This window comes from Schistocerca cancellata, chromosome 3 (assembly GCF_023864275.1).
Source record: "Schistocerca cancellata isolate TAMUIC-IGC-003103 chromosome 3, iqSchCanc2.1, whole genome shotgun sequence".
NCBI lineage: Eukaryota > Metazoa > Arthropoda > Insecta > Orthoptera > Acrididae > Schistocerca > Schistocerca cancellata.
The window spans coordinates 580,904,673-580,923,654 of record NC_064628.1 but is presented as its reverse complement, the minus strand read 5'-3'; the positions used below and the strand labels follow the sequence as shown (position 1 = coordinate 580,923,654).

General features: G+C 37.5%; 1 protein-coding gene across 1 annotated transcript in view; it reads left to right on the top strand.

The window, feature by feature from the left end:
* Positions 1-18,982, top strand: part of LOC126176439 (zinc finger CW-type PWWP domain protein 1-like) — a 339,799-nt gene that overhangs the window by 174,125 nt on the left and 146,692 nt on the right. Inside the window, exons 8-10 of the mRNA XM_049923596.1 lie at positions 1,288-1,411; positions 1,947-2,143; positions 8,983-9,093. Coding sequence (XP_049779553.1) covers positions 1,288-1,411; positions 1,947-2,143; positions 8,983-9,093 — 432 coding nt within the window. The remainder of the gene's footprint in view (positions 1-1,287; positions 1,412-1,946; positions 2,144-8,982; positions 9,094-18,982) is intronic.

Sequence of the window (18,982 nt, the reverse complement as noted above, 5' to 3'; positions counted from 1 at the left end):
CATAACATTCATCTATAATCCTTTCATCTGTCAAACAATATGAGATTGTTTAATAAACATATTAAGGATTCTCCCACATATTAGAGCCAAAAGCTTTTTTGCAAACTAAACAAATGATGAGGACAGGTCTGTAGTTCTTATTTATTTGTCTTACGTAAGTTCGCATATGGCTTTGCATTCTTTGGCCTTGAACAAAGTCAGCTTTGTCTAGTGGTACCCAGTATTAAATGTGGGGTTTCTGACATGCATTTATTGTTGCAGTACTATTTTTCACTCAAAAGTCTTCTCATTTATACACTGATATTAGTGCAGGATACTTCATACTAATAACAATATCTATGGGAGTCATAATGGTACACTTGACAAGAAGAAGGGACCGGGTGGTAGGACATGTTCTGAGGCATCAGGGGATCACAAATTTAGCATTGGAAGGCAGCGTGGAGGGTAAAAATCGTAGAGGGAGACCAAGATATGAATACACTAATCAGATTCAGAAGGATGTAGGTTGCAGTAAGTACTGGGAGATGAAGAAGCTTGCACAGGATAGAGTAGCATGGAGAGCTGCATCAAACCAGTCTCTGGACGGAAGAACACAACAACACCAACATAATGGTACAATTCCTATTGTGCTGTTATGAAGATTTAAAATGCATTCTTGCGATAAATTATCACTAACTCGTCTGAATTGGTACCAGTGAGATGTGGAGTAAACAAAGTGTATATATTACAAAAGCATTTATGTGACTATATATTGAGCATCACGAGCATAAGTAGCTGAAGAAAACACATATAGTAGATAGTGCTTTTTTGAGTGAGTTCTGTTACATTATTGAATGCTTCTGAGATGGCGTGTAAGATTGCACTTTATATTCTTAGGTTTGTTCAGGCTTGTCATTGGTGCAAATGAAAATAGTACAGTTTGAAATCATTTTATCTGCCTTGCTTGTTAGCAACATATCATTACTTAAAGATATAAAACGTTGTTCCTTGAGTAAATAAAGAACAGAGTGCATTTTATAAAAGGCTCTTACAAAACTCATTATCCAGTCCACATATTTTTAACTGGTCACTAAACGCAGCAGTGCCCATTACATATAGTAATTTGTAGCATTTTGTTATACTGATGTGGTGGGAAGTATTCAGTTGTAGGTAAGAATGCGTTTAAGAAAATTGATTCCAGTATGTTTTAACCTATACATAACTTGGAAATATGAAGTGTGGTTCAAATACTTTCACGCTTAACTTAATTCAGTTACATAATAATAATTGAGACTTTTCATTTATTAGGTTCGCCGTGAAGTTGGTGTCTGGGTACAGTGCTGCAATGAAAGCTGTTCCAAGTGGCGCTACTTGGACTCCACAAGAGATCCACAACAGGTTCCTAGAAAGTGGTTTTGTAACATGAATCAAGGTGCAGTTTCATAAATTTTCTTTTGTTACAATATTTAGCTAACAGACTTAATTCCTAATTGCTTTTTCGGCATATGTCTTCAAGAAGATTACAGAAATGCAGATAAAATTTTCATAGACCTTTTTGGCTGTAGATATTCTACTTCAGTCACCAACAGGTTACTGTGGCCAGTGAATTGAAGTCACGACCTTCCCATAAAGATATCCTGTGCAGGTTGGTTTATCAAGAAAATCCATGTGACTGGATTTTAATGAGTGTAATGTGTAATATAAACAACTACCTGCTTCCGGTGACTAACTCCATGAACATATTTTGCTCCATTCATGTTAATATTTATTGTAGTGCTAAGTTCCATTTATGTTTTTAATTTTTACGCTCAATGAAGTTTTATCTCTGTCATCTGTACCTTCTGAGGCCAAGCATGCAGTGCAGATTTTCATTTTCAATCATTGCTTTATTATATGGCATGTGTTTTATAATATTTCATTGTACAGGCAGGAAAAGTAGTATTATTATCTGTATTTTAATATTCCAGACAAATCTTTGGCGTCTTGCACTGCTCCACAGAAAGGCCCATCTATAATGCAAGAACTTGATCTTATTGAGAATGAGTACACAGCTGGTTCAGTTGTGTGGGCACGCCTTGCAGGTTACCCGTGGTGGCCCGCTATGGTTGATGATGATCCAGATGTTGAACAATATTACTGGATCACAACTCTGTCTGATATTCCAGTATGTACCATTATATATATTACATCAAATTTGTGCTTTGTATCATCTATGAGTAGTAGATCCATGTTATTTTATTTGCTACCCTCCCTATTTTCCTTTCCCTGTTGCTTCATAGCCTGGGTTGTGAGTAACTGAATCTCCTTTCCCTTCTTCCCTTTCTTTCCCCTCTCTCCTCCCTGATGAAGGAACATTTGTTCCGAAAGCTAGGAATGTAAATTTTCGGTTCTGTTTTATGTGTATCTATCGGCTGTACTGAGCTGAGGTAAGTACTGGCCAGCCCCTCTATCTCTTTGTTAGTATAAAATACATTAATTGTGTTTGCAATTGCGAATATGGATAATTATCAGCTGTAGTATGAAATGACGACAATGAATATCTTTGCCAGTCTGGGACTTGAACCTGGATTTTCCGCTTATCACGAGTGGTTGCCTTACTGTTTAGCTATCCAAGTGTGACTCATGGCCAGACCCAAACTTCCGTCATCTACAACATGAACTCATACATCCATTATGTATATTCATGAACAGCTGAGGCATTTTACTTGAAAGTCCCTTGCCCAGTGTCGGCGGATAAATATGATGCACGCATGCGTGCATGTCCAAAGGAACTTCACATTGTAATTCAGAATAACACAGGCACTGCAATATCATATTTATCCGCTGACACCAGCCAAGCGACTCTCAAGGTAAATGTCTCACCTGCATGTGAATAAAAAAACACATACAAATGAAGCAAACAAATATACGACATATCACTACATAATTTAACCCTTTTTAATTCAGACTGATGCTCCAACATTAGGCTGTCCACAACAATTAACCTTTAACTTAAAAGCCCAAGAATACTACAAATTTTAATATTTACAAAAACTTAAAAGCCTGAGAATCCTTGTCCATCTTGGCAATATTCTGTTTAGAAATTTAAACCTGGGAAAAACTAGTTGTGTCTAGTTCGTTACAAATTTGACCACAAGAGAGTGCAACAATGCTGCTTTGCTCAGTTTCACAGCTACTTGAAGCCCTCAGTTGGCTAGCTGCAGTCAGTATTAGAGGGGAAGAGATTGTAGTTGCTGCAACTCATTTATAGCCAAGTAACTGGCAAAATATTGGAGTTACAAGTAGTTGGTGTTGAGACTACATCTGATAGCTTGGTTTCTATGTAATACTTTGTAACAGTAGTACCCAAAGAAAATTTTTATTTCATCTTTGTTTGTGTCCTTCCAATCAGCAATCACTAAAAAGTAAAATTAAAAAAAAAATAATAAGTAGACCAAGATACCAGACTACAGGAGAAGCTAAAGATCAAAGCCATTGTGCAATGTTGCAAGGTATCCATCAGCAATTGCTCACCAAAAACTGGCTAACTCCAGTAGGATGAAAATAAATTGTGATTTTTATATTCAGGTTAATTGCTGAAGTTCCAACGTGTTGCTAAATGTTTTTGCTTCGCTGTTAACTCCCTGCAGTGGATAATCTTGACAAGTTGATCTTTTGATAATGTCAGGGTTCAGCAGCCTTTGAATTTTCTTATCTAAAGTTGAACATTTAATGTTAGGGATTAGACAGGGTTTTATTGTGAAGTGTTTCACATGTGATTTTACTTGGGTGCCTTTGTTCCTTGGTGGTACTTTCATAAAATGTGAATAAGGCCTTTCATTGGATTCTTTGTTTTATTACATTTGCTGTTTTAACTTTTTTTCTACAGCTGATTTGATGCCAAAGCTGCTTCTACTTCCTTATCATTATCATTTCTCCCATTATAATGTGATCATCCAGTTCATATTTGCAGAATGCATGATTTTAATGGTTATTGTACCTACCATTTTTCTCATTTCTACTTCTTTGTTCTTTTAACCTTTAAATTCAATTTTTTCTATATCACTTCTATGAAAGTTGTATCATCTTTTCTCAAAATTCAGATGAGACTATTCTCCATCAGCTATCCTGCAGCAAAAGTCATTGGCAGTTTTAGCCTAGGCACCATGAGTACTGAATACTGCTGCCCTTTACATTCATTAATTCTGTGGCCATAACTTCTCACTTTATAACCTTAGTTCTGATTCTTATCACACCCACAATACAAGTTTATATTACAGAGAAGCTGTTACAATCACTTAGTAAATAATTTTTGTGACACCACATTTACTTGATCCCACAGTGGATGAGTAGTTCCCATTTTTTACCAAATATTAACCCTTTCACTATTGCAGACATGCTCTTTGCATTTTGTGATGAGCAGCTTTAGTTATGGTTGTACTGCTCACCAAATGCTGATGCTTATACTGACAGATGGCGTTCCAGCTGATACGAAATACTTATCATCTGATTTTCCAAAAACTATTAGATGAAAATTTTGATTTTTGTGCATCTTACAGGCTGATATCTTCACTTGATAAAGAACTGATTCTTTTTGATTTTTTTTATTCGTCGTACTTACTGCACTGTATCAAATTAAGTAAAACATTGCATGAAATCTTAAAGAGTTTGCAGTGGTAAGAACACATTGCATAAACTTTGCATGTGGTTGATTTTGGTGTGTATGTTGCAGTGAATGAAATGTAGATAAGATATTGAAATTGTATTTAAAGTTGAGAGCAGAACAATATCTCATTTTGTTCTCCAGTTATTGGGTTTTATATCTTATGTGATGCACCCATTCACATCCTTGCACATCACAGATCATATTATCATAACAACCATCATATCTCATAAATGATTCAAGATATAGAAACAAGGTTTTTTGTAAGTGGTAGGCACAATGAGGCACATATGTTATGTGATAAAGACTCGAAACTTTTTTATTCATTGAGAAATGGATGTAGGTCGTCTGCAGCAGTGAGAAGTCAGCGGCCTGGACACATGGAGATGTCCATAGCACTTTAGGAAAATCCAAGCAGTGCACATATACATGTCAATAACACCTGGGAAACAGTGTAGCAGGATGTGTATACAAGCCCACAGCAGCAAAAGGGGTAATACATTTTTGTGTTTGGTTTCATTGTCTATCTTCCTTAATAAATCCTTAACTGTTTCAGTTTTGCCTTGTATTTTTTGCAGTCATACAGTTGCTTGTTCCTGACTGAAACTTGTCAGATACGTACATCAGTTTACCTCATTGTCGGGCAATGGTCCATTGTGTTCAATGTCTGTGTTCTGCCCTGTGTCTGCCTGTTTGTTTAATCTCTCTGGTATGCATGCTGTGTACCAGCAGCCATAACTGCCACATTTCCCCTGTGAACTTTCGTAACCATCTCAGAACCCACATCTATTTTCACACTTTTTCCATTATTGCTTTGTAGGTGATGGTGGCTTTTCACACTGTTCTTTTGTATCTCTGTAACTGTCCGTCAGTGGTGTTCCTCTTTCATCTCCTCCTCCTCCCCCCCCCCCCCCCCCCCTCTATTTCAGAGTGGCAGACTTTTGATACATACTGCTACACTAATTCTGATTTAACTACTTTGACATTTTTGCTTTATATGTCAACTAGCTCCGCAGAAGATGAAGAGACTGAAGAAATATATGATGAGGTAAAAGAAATTATTAATATAGTTAAGGGAGAAGAAAATACAATTGTGATAGGGGACTGGAATTCAATAGCAGGAAAAGGAAGAGAAGAAAAAATAGTAGGTGAATATGGACTGTGGGAAAGGAATGAAAGAGGAAGCCACCTAGTACAGAGCATAATTTAATTATCACTAGCACTTGGTTTAAGAATAATGAAAGGAGGTTGTATACCTGAAGGTACTGGAAGATTTCAGATTGATTACATAATAATAAGACAGATTTTGGGACCAGATTTTGAACTGCGAGATATTTCCAGAGGGAAATGTTGAATCTGGCCACAATTCATTTGTTATGAACAGTAGGTTAAAACTGAAGAAATTACAACAAAGTAGGAAATTAAGGAGGTGGGACCTAGATAAGATGAAAGAACCAAAGGTCGTTGAGAGATCCAGAGGTTATTCGGAGATGAAGAGGCTTGCACAGGATGGAGAGCTGCATCAAACCAGTCTGTGGGCTTAAGACCACAACAACAACAACAACATCATTTTTCATGTGGGTCGACTTCTTTGAAGTGTCTCATCTGCTTGCTTAGCTGGGTGGTTACGTGCTTGCCTCCCATGTAAGCGGGCCTGGGTTTGATTCCCGGTCGGGATGGAGATTTTCTCCACTCGTGGACTGGGTGTTGTGTTGTCCTCATCATCATTTCACCTTCATCACCAGCATACAAGTCACCCAGTGTGGTGTTGAATGAAATTAGACATGCACTTGTCGGCCAAAATTCCACGGATGGGACCTTCCGGCCACCGATGCCATATGCTCATTTCCATTTTTTAAGTGTCTTATATCAGCGAGGTTCCTTCAGTTGACAACCAATTCAAATTGCGTACTACTGTGCCTTCCACATGCAGTGCACACAACACTTCTTCATTCAATTTTCCTGAGAATTATCATATTTCAGGAACAATTGACAGAGATTTTCTTCTTCTCTTCATCTGCCTTTGCGGTGTGAGCTATTTCCCCCATGCATGAACCCACTTGTTTCAAATTTGTCATGTTCTTTTTCATTCGTTTCTGCTAATTTTACCTCTAGTCATGCAACACTTGACCCTATGTGAAGCTTACAGGTATGTACCCAAAATTTCAGAATTCACACTTAATTATGGGATTATTACACTGCTGGATTTAACACCATAACAGTTATACACTTTTCCACCAACACTGTGGAACTAAAACCCATCTTGTCATCTTTCCTACTCCTTGATGCAATGTGGAAAGAAGAGTCTATATTCCTTTCCGTACTCTTGTATTTAAATTAAAAAAAGGATGGAATTCCCTCAGCTCAAATTGTAACTGCAAACTGAAATTTACTAACTTCACTGTTTTTTCTTCACCTCCCCATGTCTTCCTCTGCATTACATATGCTTAAATAGGAGAGCATTTAAAATCCCTTTGCAATTACTAAGCACTTTTCTGATTTGTGCAAATTGGTCTCCTCCTAAAGAGCCCCATTACACAGATAATATCCTGGCAGATCAGGACACCACATGTTTAAACTACAATGGCTTTTCTGTTATATGTCGGGAATCTCTTTGTGTTCTTTAATGAACACATACACTTCCAAGTATTGCTACTGTATAATCCCCCTCTTTCTATCCCCCTCTATATCTGATGATAAATGGTACCTCTAATTTTGAGGACCCTGAAAACTGGCTTTTCCAGACCATCAAGAGATCCTGTTTTGGTCACTTCACATGGACATTGAGATAAAAACTATGCTTGACAAATGCTGTAAGGTGTAATTCTCTTTTTATGCAACTATTTTTGTTTGAGAAACTCCAAAAGGCTTGTTTCCAATCTCAGCTATTGCTGAATATAGTCATTCATTATTTTATCCTTTATTGTCTTCTATAGGCAAGAGCAGACTAACATCATTTATGTTGTCTGGAGACAATTCTTAGCTAGTCCAGTAATTGTTCCTGTTACCATTCCACATGTCAGTCCAGATACGAAGTATCTTTTGGCAGTGTATGGAAATATTTCTTCTCAAAATATCTTGTGTGCTGAAGGAAAGAATTTTAAAGCTATTTGTATTCTAGATCACAATAATCGGAAGTTCCTTGACGACTTTTGGAGTCGGTTCATGGAGCTGCTGTAAGTCTCAAAAGGTATGAGTCATTTGAGCCGTTGGTGACAGCAAATGGTAATAAATAAAGCATCTATTGTATAAGGCATTTCACAAGTATGTAAAATTGAAGAGCTATACAGGATAGATCGAGGATGGGTTCTCAAGAGGACATCCAGATTAGTTGCATTTGCAGTAGGGTATTTATTCACCCTAAAGGGGTACAGATGGCACTCCTATGGAAGTCGCCATCCATTTGGGGGTTGCTGTTATGGCCAAGGGCCCAAATAGAACATATAAGAACTGGAGAGGAAAGTGTTATTAGATTAGAAGCTGAGAGAGAGAGGTGGTTGTGGCATGGCTATCAGCCCGAGATCCCACAGGATTTCTCCGGATGCTTCTGTGACTGACACTCTAGCAAGGTGTCTGTCTCTCAGCAACCCGTTCTGTGAGAAACATGCGTAGCCCAGCATCACATATTGGAACTGTGCCAGTGACCGACTCAAAGCATAGAAGTTGAAATATAAAAATAAAAAGTTTAAAATAATTCATCCCTAGTCCCTCCAAACAGGTGGCTCATATCTGGAACTTTTTACTTTCTATGATATGTGACCTATTTCCAATCCCATTAACAACTGAGCTCTTTACTGAGAGAAGTGACAAAATGCTTACGGTGCAGGACTTGCATGAGGGATGAGCAGGGCTCAAAGTCTCATCTGATAATGCAGATTCCAGATTTCTATATTTTCCTAGATCAGTTTTTATTGATTTATCAATAGAAAGAAAGGAGTAGCAATTATTAAAAAAACAAAATTAATGAAAACAACTAAGTACAGCATTTTTCATGGAAAGTATAAGAGACTTCACTATTGCATAACCATAACTTGAACCAGATCATATCATCACAACTCTTTGCCAGCCAGCTGTGTAACTGTTACATGTTGAGCACCACATGATGCCGTCAAATAACTTGCACTTCAAGTAGAAAAGAATACACAGATATAAGTGCTAGATACTGAATTGATTTCAACAAGCCTTTGTTTGCTCCATCTAGATTCTTTACTCTCTTTTATAATTTGAAAGGGTACCAGTATATGTTTTCAAACCTAATGTTATGGATGTGTTTGTTTCCAGTCCTGTTTACAGCATTTTTAATTTTGTACCATACAATGCGAAGATTGTTAATTTAGAAACCATTGTTTAATTGTTTTCAGACCCATTACAATGTAGTGTTCTTTGATGAGAAACCACCCACTCGGGCCTGGATCACACCGAAAAATTTGCGTCCCTTCAGTGGCCATGAAAGTGGTAGACAGTATAAAGTGGTTTGTATTTACATTCTTAATTTTGCATAATTTTTTATAGTAGGCTGTTCCAGCTAGCTTGCCTGCCTGGGAGTACCTGGACAAGCATGGGCAAGGGTGGACAAAAGGTTGATGCACAGGCTGTCTTGTAGCCAGACTGTAGCATATGCAATTGTACTCCACTCATCGAGCTCAGGTATCCAGTGGTGGCCAAGCAATTAGCACATACACAGAACATGGGTACTTTGGAAAAGCCTGCTTTACAGTAATTTGATCTTTGCAGTAACCACTGTTCTGTCAGAGAAGAAAATAAGCAGTTTATATATACATGGAACACAGATTTGTTGGAACAGCCTGCTTTATGATAATTTGGTCTTTGCAGTAACCACTGTTTAGAAGTCAGTAATGTTGTTAATGACAGAGAAGAAAATTATTGTCCCATTATTAGTTTGTAATATGATTTCAATATTTAAGAGGCATTACAATGGATTCGCTTAAAATATTTCTAGTTGACAAGTTTGGAAAGGTATGAGCATGCATTGTTTTTCACATTTGGTTCACTGTGGATTTGTTTTCCCATTATATACTGACAGTCTGTGCTTACAAATGGTATTAGAAATAATACCTTACTTTGTGTCAGTATGTCCACCAAAAAGAATTTCTTTGCCGAATTAGAACATATCGATAATTATTTCTTAAACGAAAACATCTAAAGCCCACAGTTTGTAGAATATGTTAGGAATTACAAGAGGGTATTCTGAAAAGTAGCTGCCAAGGCAAAATTTGTGATTAATGATAACTTAACAAGAGAGTTTGAAAACAAATCAAAACTTAACAAGACAGTTTGAAAACAAATCAAAAGCTATGTGGGGTACTGTGAAGGCTGAAACAGGGAAAAGATGTGAATATCAGGATATCATTCTCGGAAATTTAGAAGATGTCCGTATTAAAAAACAAGATCTGCCAAATTAAATAAACAATTATAACATAAATGCAACAACTACCATTAAGCTCTAAGTTTACAAACCAAGGAAAACTAGAATTTTCAAAAGCTGCTTGTAGTAAGAGCTTAGAGCCAACAAATGAACATCAAGTGTTAAAAGTGATAAAAAATGTGAAAGCTAAAATGTGAGCAGGAGTAGATGAGGTGACATAACAGTGGCTGCTCCACAGATTGCAAGGCTTGTGGCGCACATAACCAACTTATTGTATAGTGAAGAAGTGTTTCCCAATCCTGGTAATCTCAAAGGTGAAACCATTATTTAAAAAATGGCAACAAGTATAAGGTAGAAAACTATCAACTAATATCACTTCTTCCAGCATTTGCCAAAATGTTCAAAAAATTGATGGAGCACAGAATCAACATATATATGAATGACCATAAATCGTTAAACAGAAGTCAGCATGGCTTCCAGGCAGATAAAAATACAGATACAGTTGTAATGTGCTACACCAAACAAAAAATAAAAAATCGAGAAAGAGACAGTAGCACAGTAGAAGTAAATTTAGACCCCTCCAGAGCATTTTATACTGTTAATCATGGCATTCTTTTAGAAAAATTGGGCGTGGCAGGTATTCAAGTGACAAGGAAAATTTAGTTTAAATCATATCTACAAAACAGAAGAAAGACTGTAGGACTGATGTCAGCTTCAACCTCAAAACAAATTTAGTATCAGATGAAAGAAAAGTGGAAACAGGACTATTCTAGGTCCCATATTGTTTCTTGTCTATATAAATGACATCTATACATTAGATGATACAGCAAATCCCATACTGTTCGCTATGATACTGGTGTGATAATAAGTACACCAAACCAAGTACTGCAAACAGTTACTGATCAGATCCTAAGGAATGGCCATTCTTGGTTCAGTGGAAACAGGTTGACATTAAATACAAATAAAACAAATTATATGCAATTTGGGAAAATAAGCCAAAATGTAAATCTTGATCTGGTGTTGGATGACACAGTGTAAACAGAGTGACACTTACAAAATTGTTGGTGATTCTTGTTGACGGAAACTTGAATTTTACTGTCCACATAATGAAACTTTCACAGAAGCTTAGTTCAGCCCCTTTTGCTCTTAGAATTATTACAAACATTTGTACCTCAGAGGGTGCAAGGATGGTATACTTCAGTCTCTTGCAATATACGGAATAATATTTTGGGGTTCCACCACTTGCCACCTAAAACATTTTTTTATTAGAGAAGAGGGCTATATGAATAATAACACCAGTTGTTCACAGACACACTGCAAATCGATATTCAAAAAGCTTAAAATACTAACAATACCTTCATTACATATATACATATGTGTTTTGAATGTCAGGGCCCACCTTACAGATTTTCAAGCAGATGTTGCCTACCATAATTACAATTCCCGAAATAGTGTGGCTCACTCTATACTCACCAAACAAAAAGGCCACAGAAAGACGTGAGCTATTTTGGTATAAACCTTAACAGCCGACCGCCAGTCAATATCAGGAAGTTGGAAATGAAAATGAAGTTCCATGCTTCTTGACAGAGCATAGGGGAATCACTGCCAGGAATTGATCCTGAGACCCCATGCTCAGGAAGCGAGAATGCTACCATGAGACCATGACCTGCGGACATCAGGAAGTTAAAAAACGAAAACAAATTTAAAGCAGAATTTATAAAATTCTACTCCGGCAATATTTCTACCCAGTAAATGACTATGTAGACCAATAAATATCTTCTGATAAGGCCAAAACTGAAAATACTGTCTTTTGCCCTTGAACTTTATATTGTACTTGAATATCTAATAGACTGCTGTTGTGTGATGTAAAATCTTTACTGAAATATTGTAGTGTATGTAAGGGCTTGCTGTCTAAGAAGGATAAAAATAAAGCCCTATGGAAAACAGACTATGCAGTTATAGTACATGTATATGAAGTTGTGTTATTATGTATTGTATAATCTTGTATTATTCTGTGTTACTATTATTGTATGATATTGTATTATTTTGTCTGTAATTTTTTATTTACATACTAGTACGTTTCATTTCCTTGAATTGGTCACATAAGTTTACATATCCAGTTGGACAACATCTGTACAGTATTTATTGTGTACAGACAGATATATAAAATAAATAAATAAAATTAGGACTCAGATTAGGATATCTGCCATTTTGTACTTCTCGGAGTAATGCAAATTTTTGTTTGTCACTGCAGTTCAGTCTGTTGCAAAAAAAATAAGACAGTATAAATGCCTGATCTCATGGCAATATGAAATAGAAACATTATAGTCTGCAAGCCACATCAAGTGGTAATACTTCTACATCTTAAGACAGGTTGCCTCATACCAGGCTCCGAGTTACCAGCAGAAAAGTAGGAGCACCATTATATAACTAAAAAGAAATAAACATGTATATTTAAATACTGATGATTGTAATATGCATAATAATGTTGATGATATTGGTCATCAGTGTACTGTGTGGCTAGTAAAAATATTGTGAAAGTTAAGAGACTGAGAAAGAAAATGAAATAAAGAAGAAACATCACAAGAATTCAAGAGAAAATTTGCAAATGGTAGGGCAGCGCTCTATTACTGACAGTGTGTGTTGGATTTAGAACAGGAACAGAACTATTAGGCTGAGACGAATGAATATAATTTTAAAAAAATGTAATTTTAGCTCGTATCTGTAAGGATGTAAGGATGTAGAGGCTTATCTCACGAGGGGTAAGATAGATACTGCCTACAGAAAAATTAAAGAGACCTTTGGAGATAAGAGAACCACTTGTATGAACATCAAGGGCTCAGATGGAAACCCAGTTCTAAGCAAAGAAGGGAAAGCAGAAAGGTGGAAGGAGTATATAGAGGGTCTATACAAGGGCGATGCACTTGAGGACAATATTATGGAAATGGAAGAGGATGTAGATGAAGATGAAATGGGAGATACGATACTGCGTGAAGAGTTTGACAGAGCACTGAAAGACCTGAGTCGAAACAAGGCACCCGGAGTAGACAACATTCCATTGGAACTACTGACGGCCTTGGGAGAGCCAGTCCTGATAAAACTCTACCATCTGGTGAGCAAGATGTATGAAACAGGCAAAATACCCTCAGACTTCAAGAAGAATATAATAATTCCAATCCCAAAGAAAGCAGGTGTTGACAGATGTGAAAATTACCGAACAATCAGTTTAATAAGCCACAGTTGCAAAATACTAACACGAATTCTTTACAGACGAATGGAAAAACTAGTAGAAGTCGATATCGGGGAAGATCAGTTTGGATTCCGTAGAAATACTGGAACATGTGAGGCAATACTGACCTTACGACTTATCTTAGAAGAAAGATTAAGGAAAGACAAACCTACGTTTCTAGCATTTGTAGACTTAGAGAAAGCTTTTGACAATGTTGACTGGAATACTCTTTTTCAAATTCTGAAGGTGGCAGGGGTAAAATACAGGGAGCGAAAGGCTATTTACAATTTGTACAGAAACCAGATGGCAGTTACAAGAGTCGAGGGACATGAAAGGGAAGCAGTGGTTGGGAAGGGAGTAAGACAGGGTTGTAGCCTCTCCCCGATATTATTCAATCTGTATATTGAGCAAGCAGTAAAGGAAACAAAAGAAAAATTCGGAGTAGGTATTAAAATCCACGGAGAAGAAATAAAAACGTTGAGGTTCGCCGATGACATTGTAATTCTGTCGGAGACAGCAATGGACTTGGAAGAGCAGTTGAACGGAATGAATGGTGTCTTGAAGGGAGGATATAAGATGAACATCAACAAAAGCAAAACGAGGATAATCGAATGTAGTCGAATTAAGTCGGGTGATGTTGAGGGTATTAGATTAGGAAATGAGACACTTAAAGTAGTAAAGGAGGTTTGCTATTTGGGGAGCAAAATAACTGATGATGGTCGAAGTAGAGAGGATATAAAATGTAGACTGGCAATGGCAAGGAAAGCGTTTCTAAAGAAGAGAAATTTGTTAACATCGAGTATAGATTTAAGCGTCAGGAAGTCATTTCTGAAAGTATTTGTATGGAGTGTAGCCATGTATGGAAGTGAAACATGGACAGTAAATAGTTTGGACAAGAAGAGAATAGAAGCTTTCGAAATGTGGTGCTACAGAAGAATGCTGAAGATTAGATGGGTAGATCATATAACTAATGAGGAAGTATTGAATAGGATTGGGGAAAAGAGAAGTTTGTGGCACAACTTGACCAGAAGAAGGGATCGGTTGGTAGGACATGTTCTGAGGCATCAAGGGATCACCAATTTAGTATTGGAGGGCAGCGTGGAGGGTAAAAATCGTAGGGGGAGACCTAGAGATGAATACACTAAGCAGATTCAGAAGGATGTAGGTTGCAGTAGGTACTGGGAGATGAAGAAGCTTGCACAGGATAGAGTAGCATGGAGAGCTGCATCAAACCAGTCTCAGGACTGAAGACCACAACAACAACATCTGTGACAAGCAGTTCCCACAATTGTTTAAGATCACTATAGATGTTGCATTACACCCATATGTTGCACACGTTGTTTACACACACCTTTATTAACTGTGCACATGTAAGTGCCACAGTATCCTGTTCCTTGAGGTGTATTTTTGGAAAGAATGCATATTCCAAGGAACGGTCAGAAATGTTAATTTGTTTGTGGAAGGAGAACTGTCTCTTGAAGATGATCCATATTCTGAATCCCTAGGAACAGCAGCAGTAAACTGTATTCTTATTGATTATTTTAATTGTATATTGTTCAAAGTACTTTCAATAATGCTGGGCAAGTAATTTTGTGATATAAAAATAATACCAGAATTAAAAAACACATTATGATCTAGTGCAAACAAAATATCTATGATGAAATGTTGCAAATTTTCTGATCAAAATTACTGTGAATATTGAATGCATACAGGGTTCAAACAGTTCAATTTGAATAACATTTAGGTCTCAACAAGGGCTAATTTCCTTTTGGTGCAACAGAAAGCCAAGTTGGATCGATTGCTGTTCATTCATAATCAAAAAAATAAACAGTAGGCATTAAGGAAACATATGCCAGTAGTGTAAAAATTGGTGAGGAGACAGAATGGAACCTTAATCCAAATAAGAAATTGGCATGCAGTGTTTCTCCTGTGACATTATCTGATAACCAGGCACCAAAGGTGAAATGAAGTTCCACCTGATAGAAGTGATAGAAGAAAAGGTTGCCTTATTCTTCATTAAAGATATACTTCATAAACAAGGAGTTATTTCTAAATAGTGTGTGCCTTACTATATAGGCCAAGATATACTTCATAAACAAGGAGTTATTTCTAAATAGTGTGTGCCTTACTATATAGGCCATGTCCATTGTCAGCTTTAATCCTTCTAAAAAAAAAAAAAAAAAAAAAAAAAAAAAAACTGTAATGATGCACCAGCTCATACAGCAGTGAGAACAACTGATACTTCAGATGAATGCACCATTGTGCAGAAACATGATGACTACATGCTTAATAGCATGTTAGCCCATCTTTGGAAAACAATACAGTAGTTATCCTGTGTGGCAGGGACTCAACACGTCCTTGGTAGGTTTGCAGAGGAATGTGGCATCAGGTGTCTACAAACAGGTCACACAAAGCCTGTAAATTAGGAGCTCATTATTTGTGGGCACGTAGCTGGTGCCCAATAGTGTCTCAGATGTGTTCAATAAAAATCAGATCTGGCCCAGTTGATGGCAAAGACATCAGTGTGAGTTCATTATCATGCTCCTCAAACTACTGTACCATGTTTCTGGCCTTTTGACATGGACAGTTATGCTTTGAGATCCCAAAACTTTTGGGAAGACATAGAGCATGAAGGGATGCAGGTGGTCCGCAATAATGCTGTCATAGTCCACAGCTGTCTTGATGGCTTGGATTACTACCACAGGTCCCATGGATGCTCTCCTTTGCATAATAACGCTGCCACTAGCTTGTGTCCTGGGTGTGGTGCATGTTTTGAATAGTCATTCACCTGGATGACAGTGTATCTTGTCTCCACAGTTGACCTTGCATAACAAGAAATTTAGTTCAATGACGAGGCAGCATTGCACATTTTGGGCATGTAACTTGATAAGGAAAGTATACATGTGGAGCAGAAATGGAGAATCATTCTAGTGATAATACAAGTCACAAACGGAGAAATCTCATTGTTTCCATTGATCAATGGTCCAACCTCCAGGATCTCAATCACACTGCAATCTTAATTCACAGTATCATTGGATCAACATGAGAATATGTAGAGGTCATCTTCTGCAGAGCCCCAAGTTCAACAGTGTGTGCTGAGTACTTTTTCCTGCACCAACACTGTGCTCTGACCCCACATCTGCCACAGATAGCTGCCTACCCTGATACACAGTGTTAATAAGCTGCCTCCAACATCCACATTCTGTGAAGAGTTGTGTATCTTCAACACCTTGTTGCCTACTCATGGTTTTACCATCCTTCAATCACTTCTCGTAGATGCTAATGACAGCAGGATGTGAACAGCAGAGCAGCTTTGCCAGTTCCTAGATGCTCATTCTCATGCACTGGGCCATAACAATTTGCCCTCTGTCAAAGTCAATTCATGTCAGTGGATTTCCCCATTTGCAGCATGTATGGTTTCTGATTCATTGAAGGGAAACTGTATCATTCTAGATTATTATGTAGATGTATGTTGAATGATAGTTTCCAGGAATGAACTGATATAATTTGCAAGTGGTTCCAAAGAATAGAAATGTTCATAATAAATAATGAAGTATATTTTAGAGAAAAAGGGCACTTGTGTTGAATACATTCAGTTCCTTTTTCTCCAAGAATGCCTTTGTTCTTTCCCAGAGATTCTTCCCCCTTTCTTCAGCCCAGGTGATTTTAGGGTATGTTTGTGGTGCAGCCTCACTTCTGGCACCTCACTGCTCACCGAAACTCTTGTTAGATTTACACAACAGTCTTGCTGCTGGCACATTTCACATGCAGACATCAAGTGTCTTGCTGGGAGCTTTCACCATGCAGCTGTTAACATTCCTAGCTAAATGGATTACTTGCACCATGTGAAGCAAAAACTATATTCTCGTCAGCATCTGATGACAGTAATAGTTGTTCATTTATGCCAAAAAATAGGTTATTGGTGAGGAGAAAGAAGTAGTATGGATGTGCCCTTGGGATGTAGACAGTCCATACTGCTCTTGAAACCTAGATTGTACATAGTGCAGATACTTTCACCAATTCCACCAAAAGCTCAAACATGATCCATGGAAAATTTTCAGACTGATATTAATGTCACTACAAACTTTCCATTTGAGTTCAAATATTATTGAACCAGAATAGAAAAAGATTTGAAGACCAGATCCATCATTATTAATGGATGAGCAATTTGTAGATCTGCTCATACTTAGGTAAAACATAGCTAGTTTCTATCCACATCTACATGCAAAAAGAAATTATAAAAAGATATATTAGGTGAAACAGAGGAACTGATTTTCAAAACTTATCACACACAACATTATCATTTATGAAGTGGTTGTTATTTGTATGACTCTGGTCCAAGATAGCTGTGCTTTGAAAAAAATGATTGAAATAAATGCCTGTTTTATTCATCACTTGCAGTTCTGACTCATGAAATTATCTTGTAGGCACACAGCAGCCATTACTGTCTGCATACAATACAATAATTGGTACGGTACTGGAAAAATGTGGGCAGTCTACAAAGTAGATTGCTTATACATTCAGGTGATGCATCCTAGATTAGTGCTCAAGGGATCAATTACAGATAGGACTACCAGCAGACATTGTTGTTGTTGTTATGGTCTTCAGTCCTGAGACTAGTTTGATGCAGCTCTCCATGCTACTCTATCCTGTGCAAGCTTCTTCATCTCCCAGTACGTACTCCATCCTATATCCTTCTGAATCTGCTTAGTGTATTCATCTCTCGGTCTCCCTCTACAATTTTTACCCTCCACGCTGCCCTCCAATACTAAATTGGTGATCCCTTGATGCCTCAGAACATGTCCCACCAACCGATCCCTTCTTCTAGTCAAATTGTGCCACAAACTCCTCTTCTCCCCAATCCTATTCAATACCTCCTCATTAGTTATGTGATCTACCCATCTAATCTTCAGCATTCTTCTGTATCACCACATTTCGAAAGCTTCTATTCTCTTCTTGTCCAAACTATTTATCGTCCATGTTTCACTTCCATACATGGCTACACTCCATACAAATACTTTCAGAAACAACTTCCTGACACTTAAATCTATACTCGATGTTAACAAATTTCTCTTTTTCAGAAAAACTTTCCTTGCCATTGCCAGTCTTCATTTTATATCCTCTCTACTTCGACCATCATCAGTTATTTTGCTCCCCAAATAGCTAAACTCCTTTACTACTTTAAGTGTCTAATTTCCTCTAATTCCCGCAGCATCACCCAACTTAATTCGACTACATTCCATTATCCTCGTTTTGCTTTTGTTGATGTTCATCTTATACCCTTCTTTCAAGACACTGTCCATTCCGTTCAACTGCTCTTCCAAGTCCTTTGCTGTCTCTGACAGAATTACAATGTCATCGGTGAACCTCAACATTTATATTTCTTCTCCATGGATTTTAATACCTACTCCGAATTTTTCTTTTGTTTCCTTTACTGCTTGCTCAATATACAGATTGAATAACATCGGGGAGAGGCTACAACCCTGTCTCACTCCCTTCCCAACCACTGCTTCCCTTTCATACTCCTCGACTCTTATAACTGCCATCTGCTTTCTGTACAAATTGTAAATAGCCTTTCGCTCCCTGTATTTTACCCCTACCACCTTCAGAATTTGAAAGAGAGTATTCCAGTCAACATTGTCAAAAGCTTTCTCTAAGTCTACAAATGCTAGAAACATAGGTTTGCCTTTCCTTAGTCTAGCTTCTATGATACGTTGTAGGGTCAGTATTGCCTCACGTATTCCCA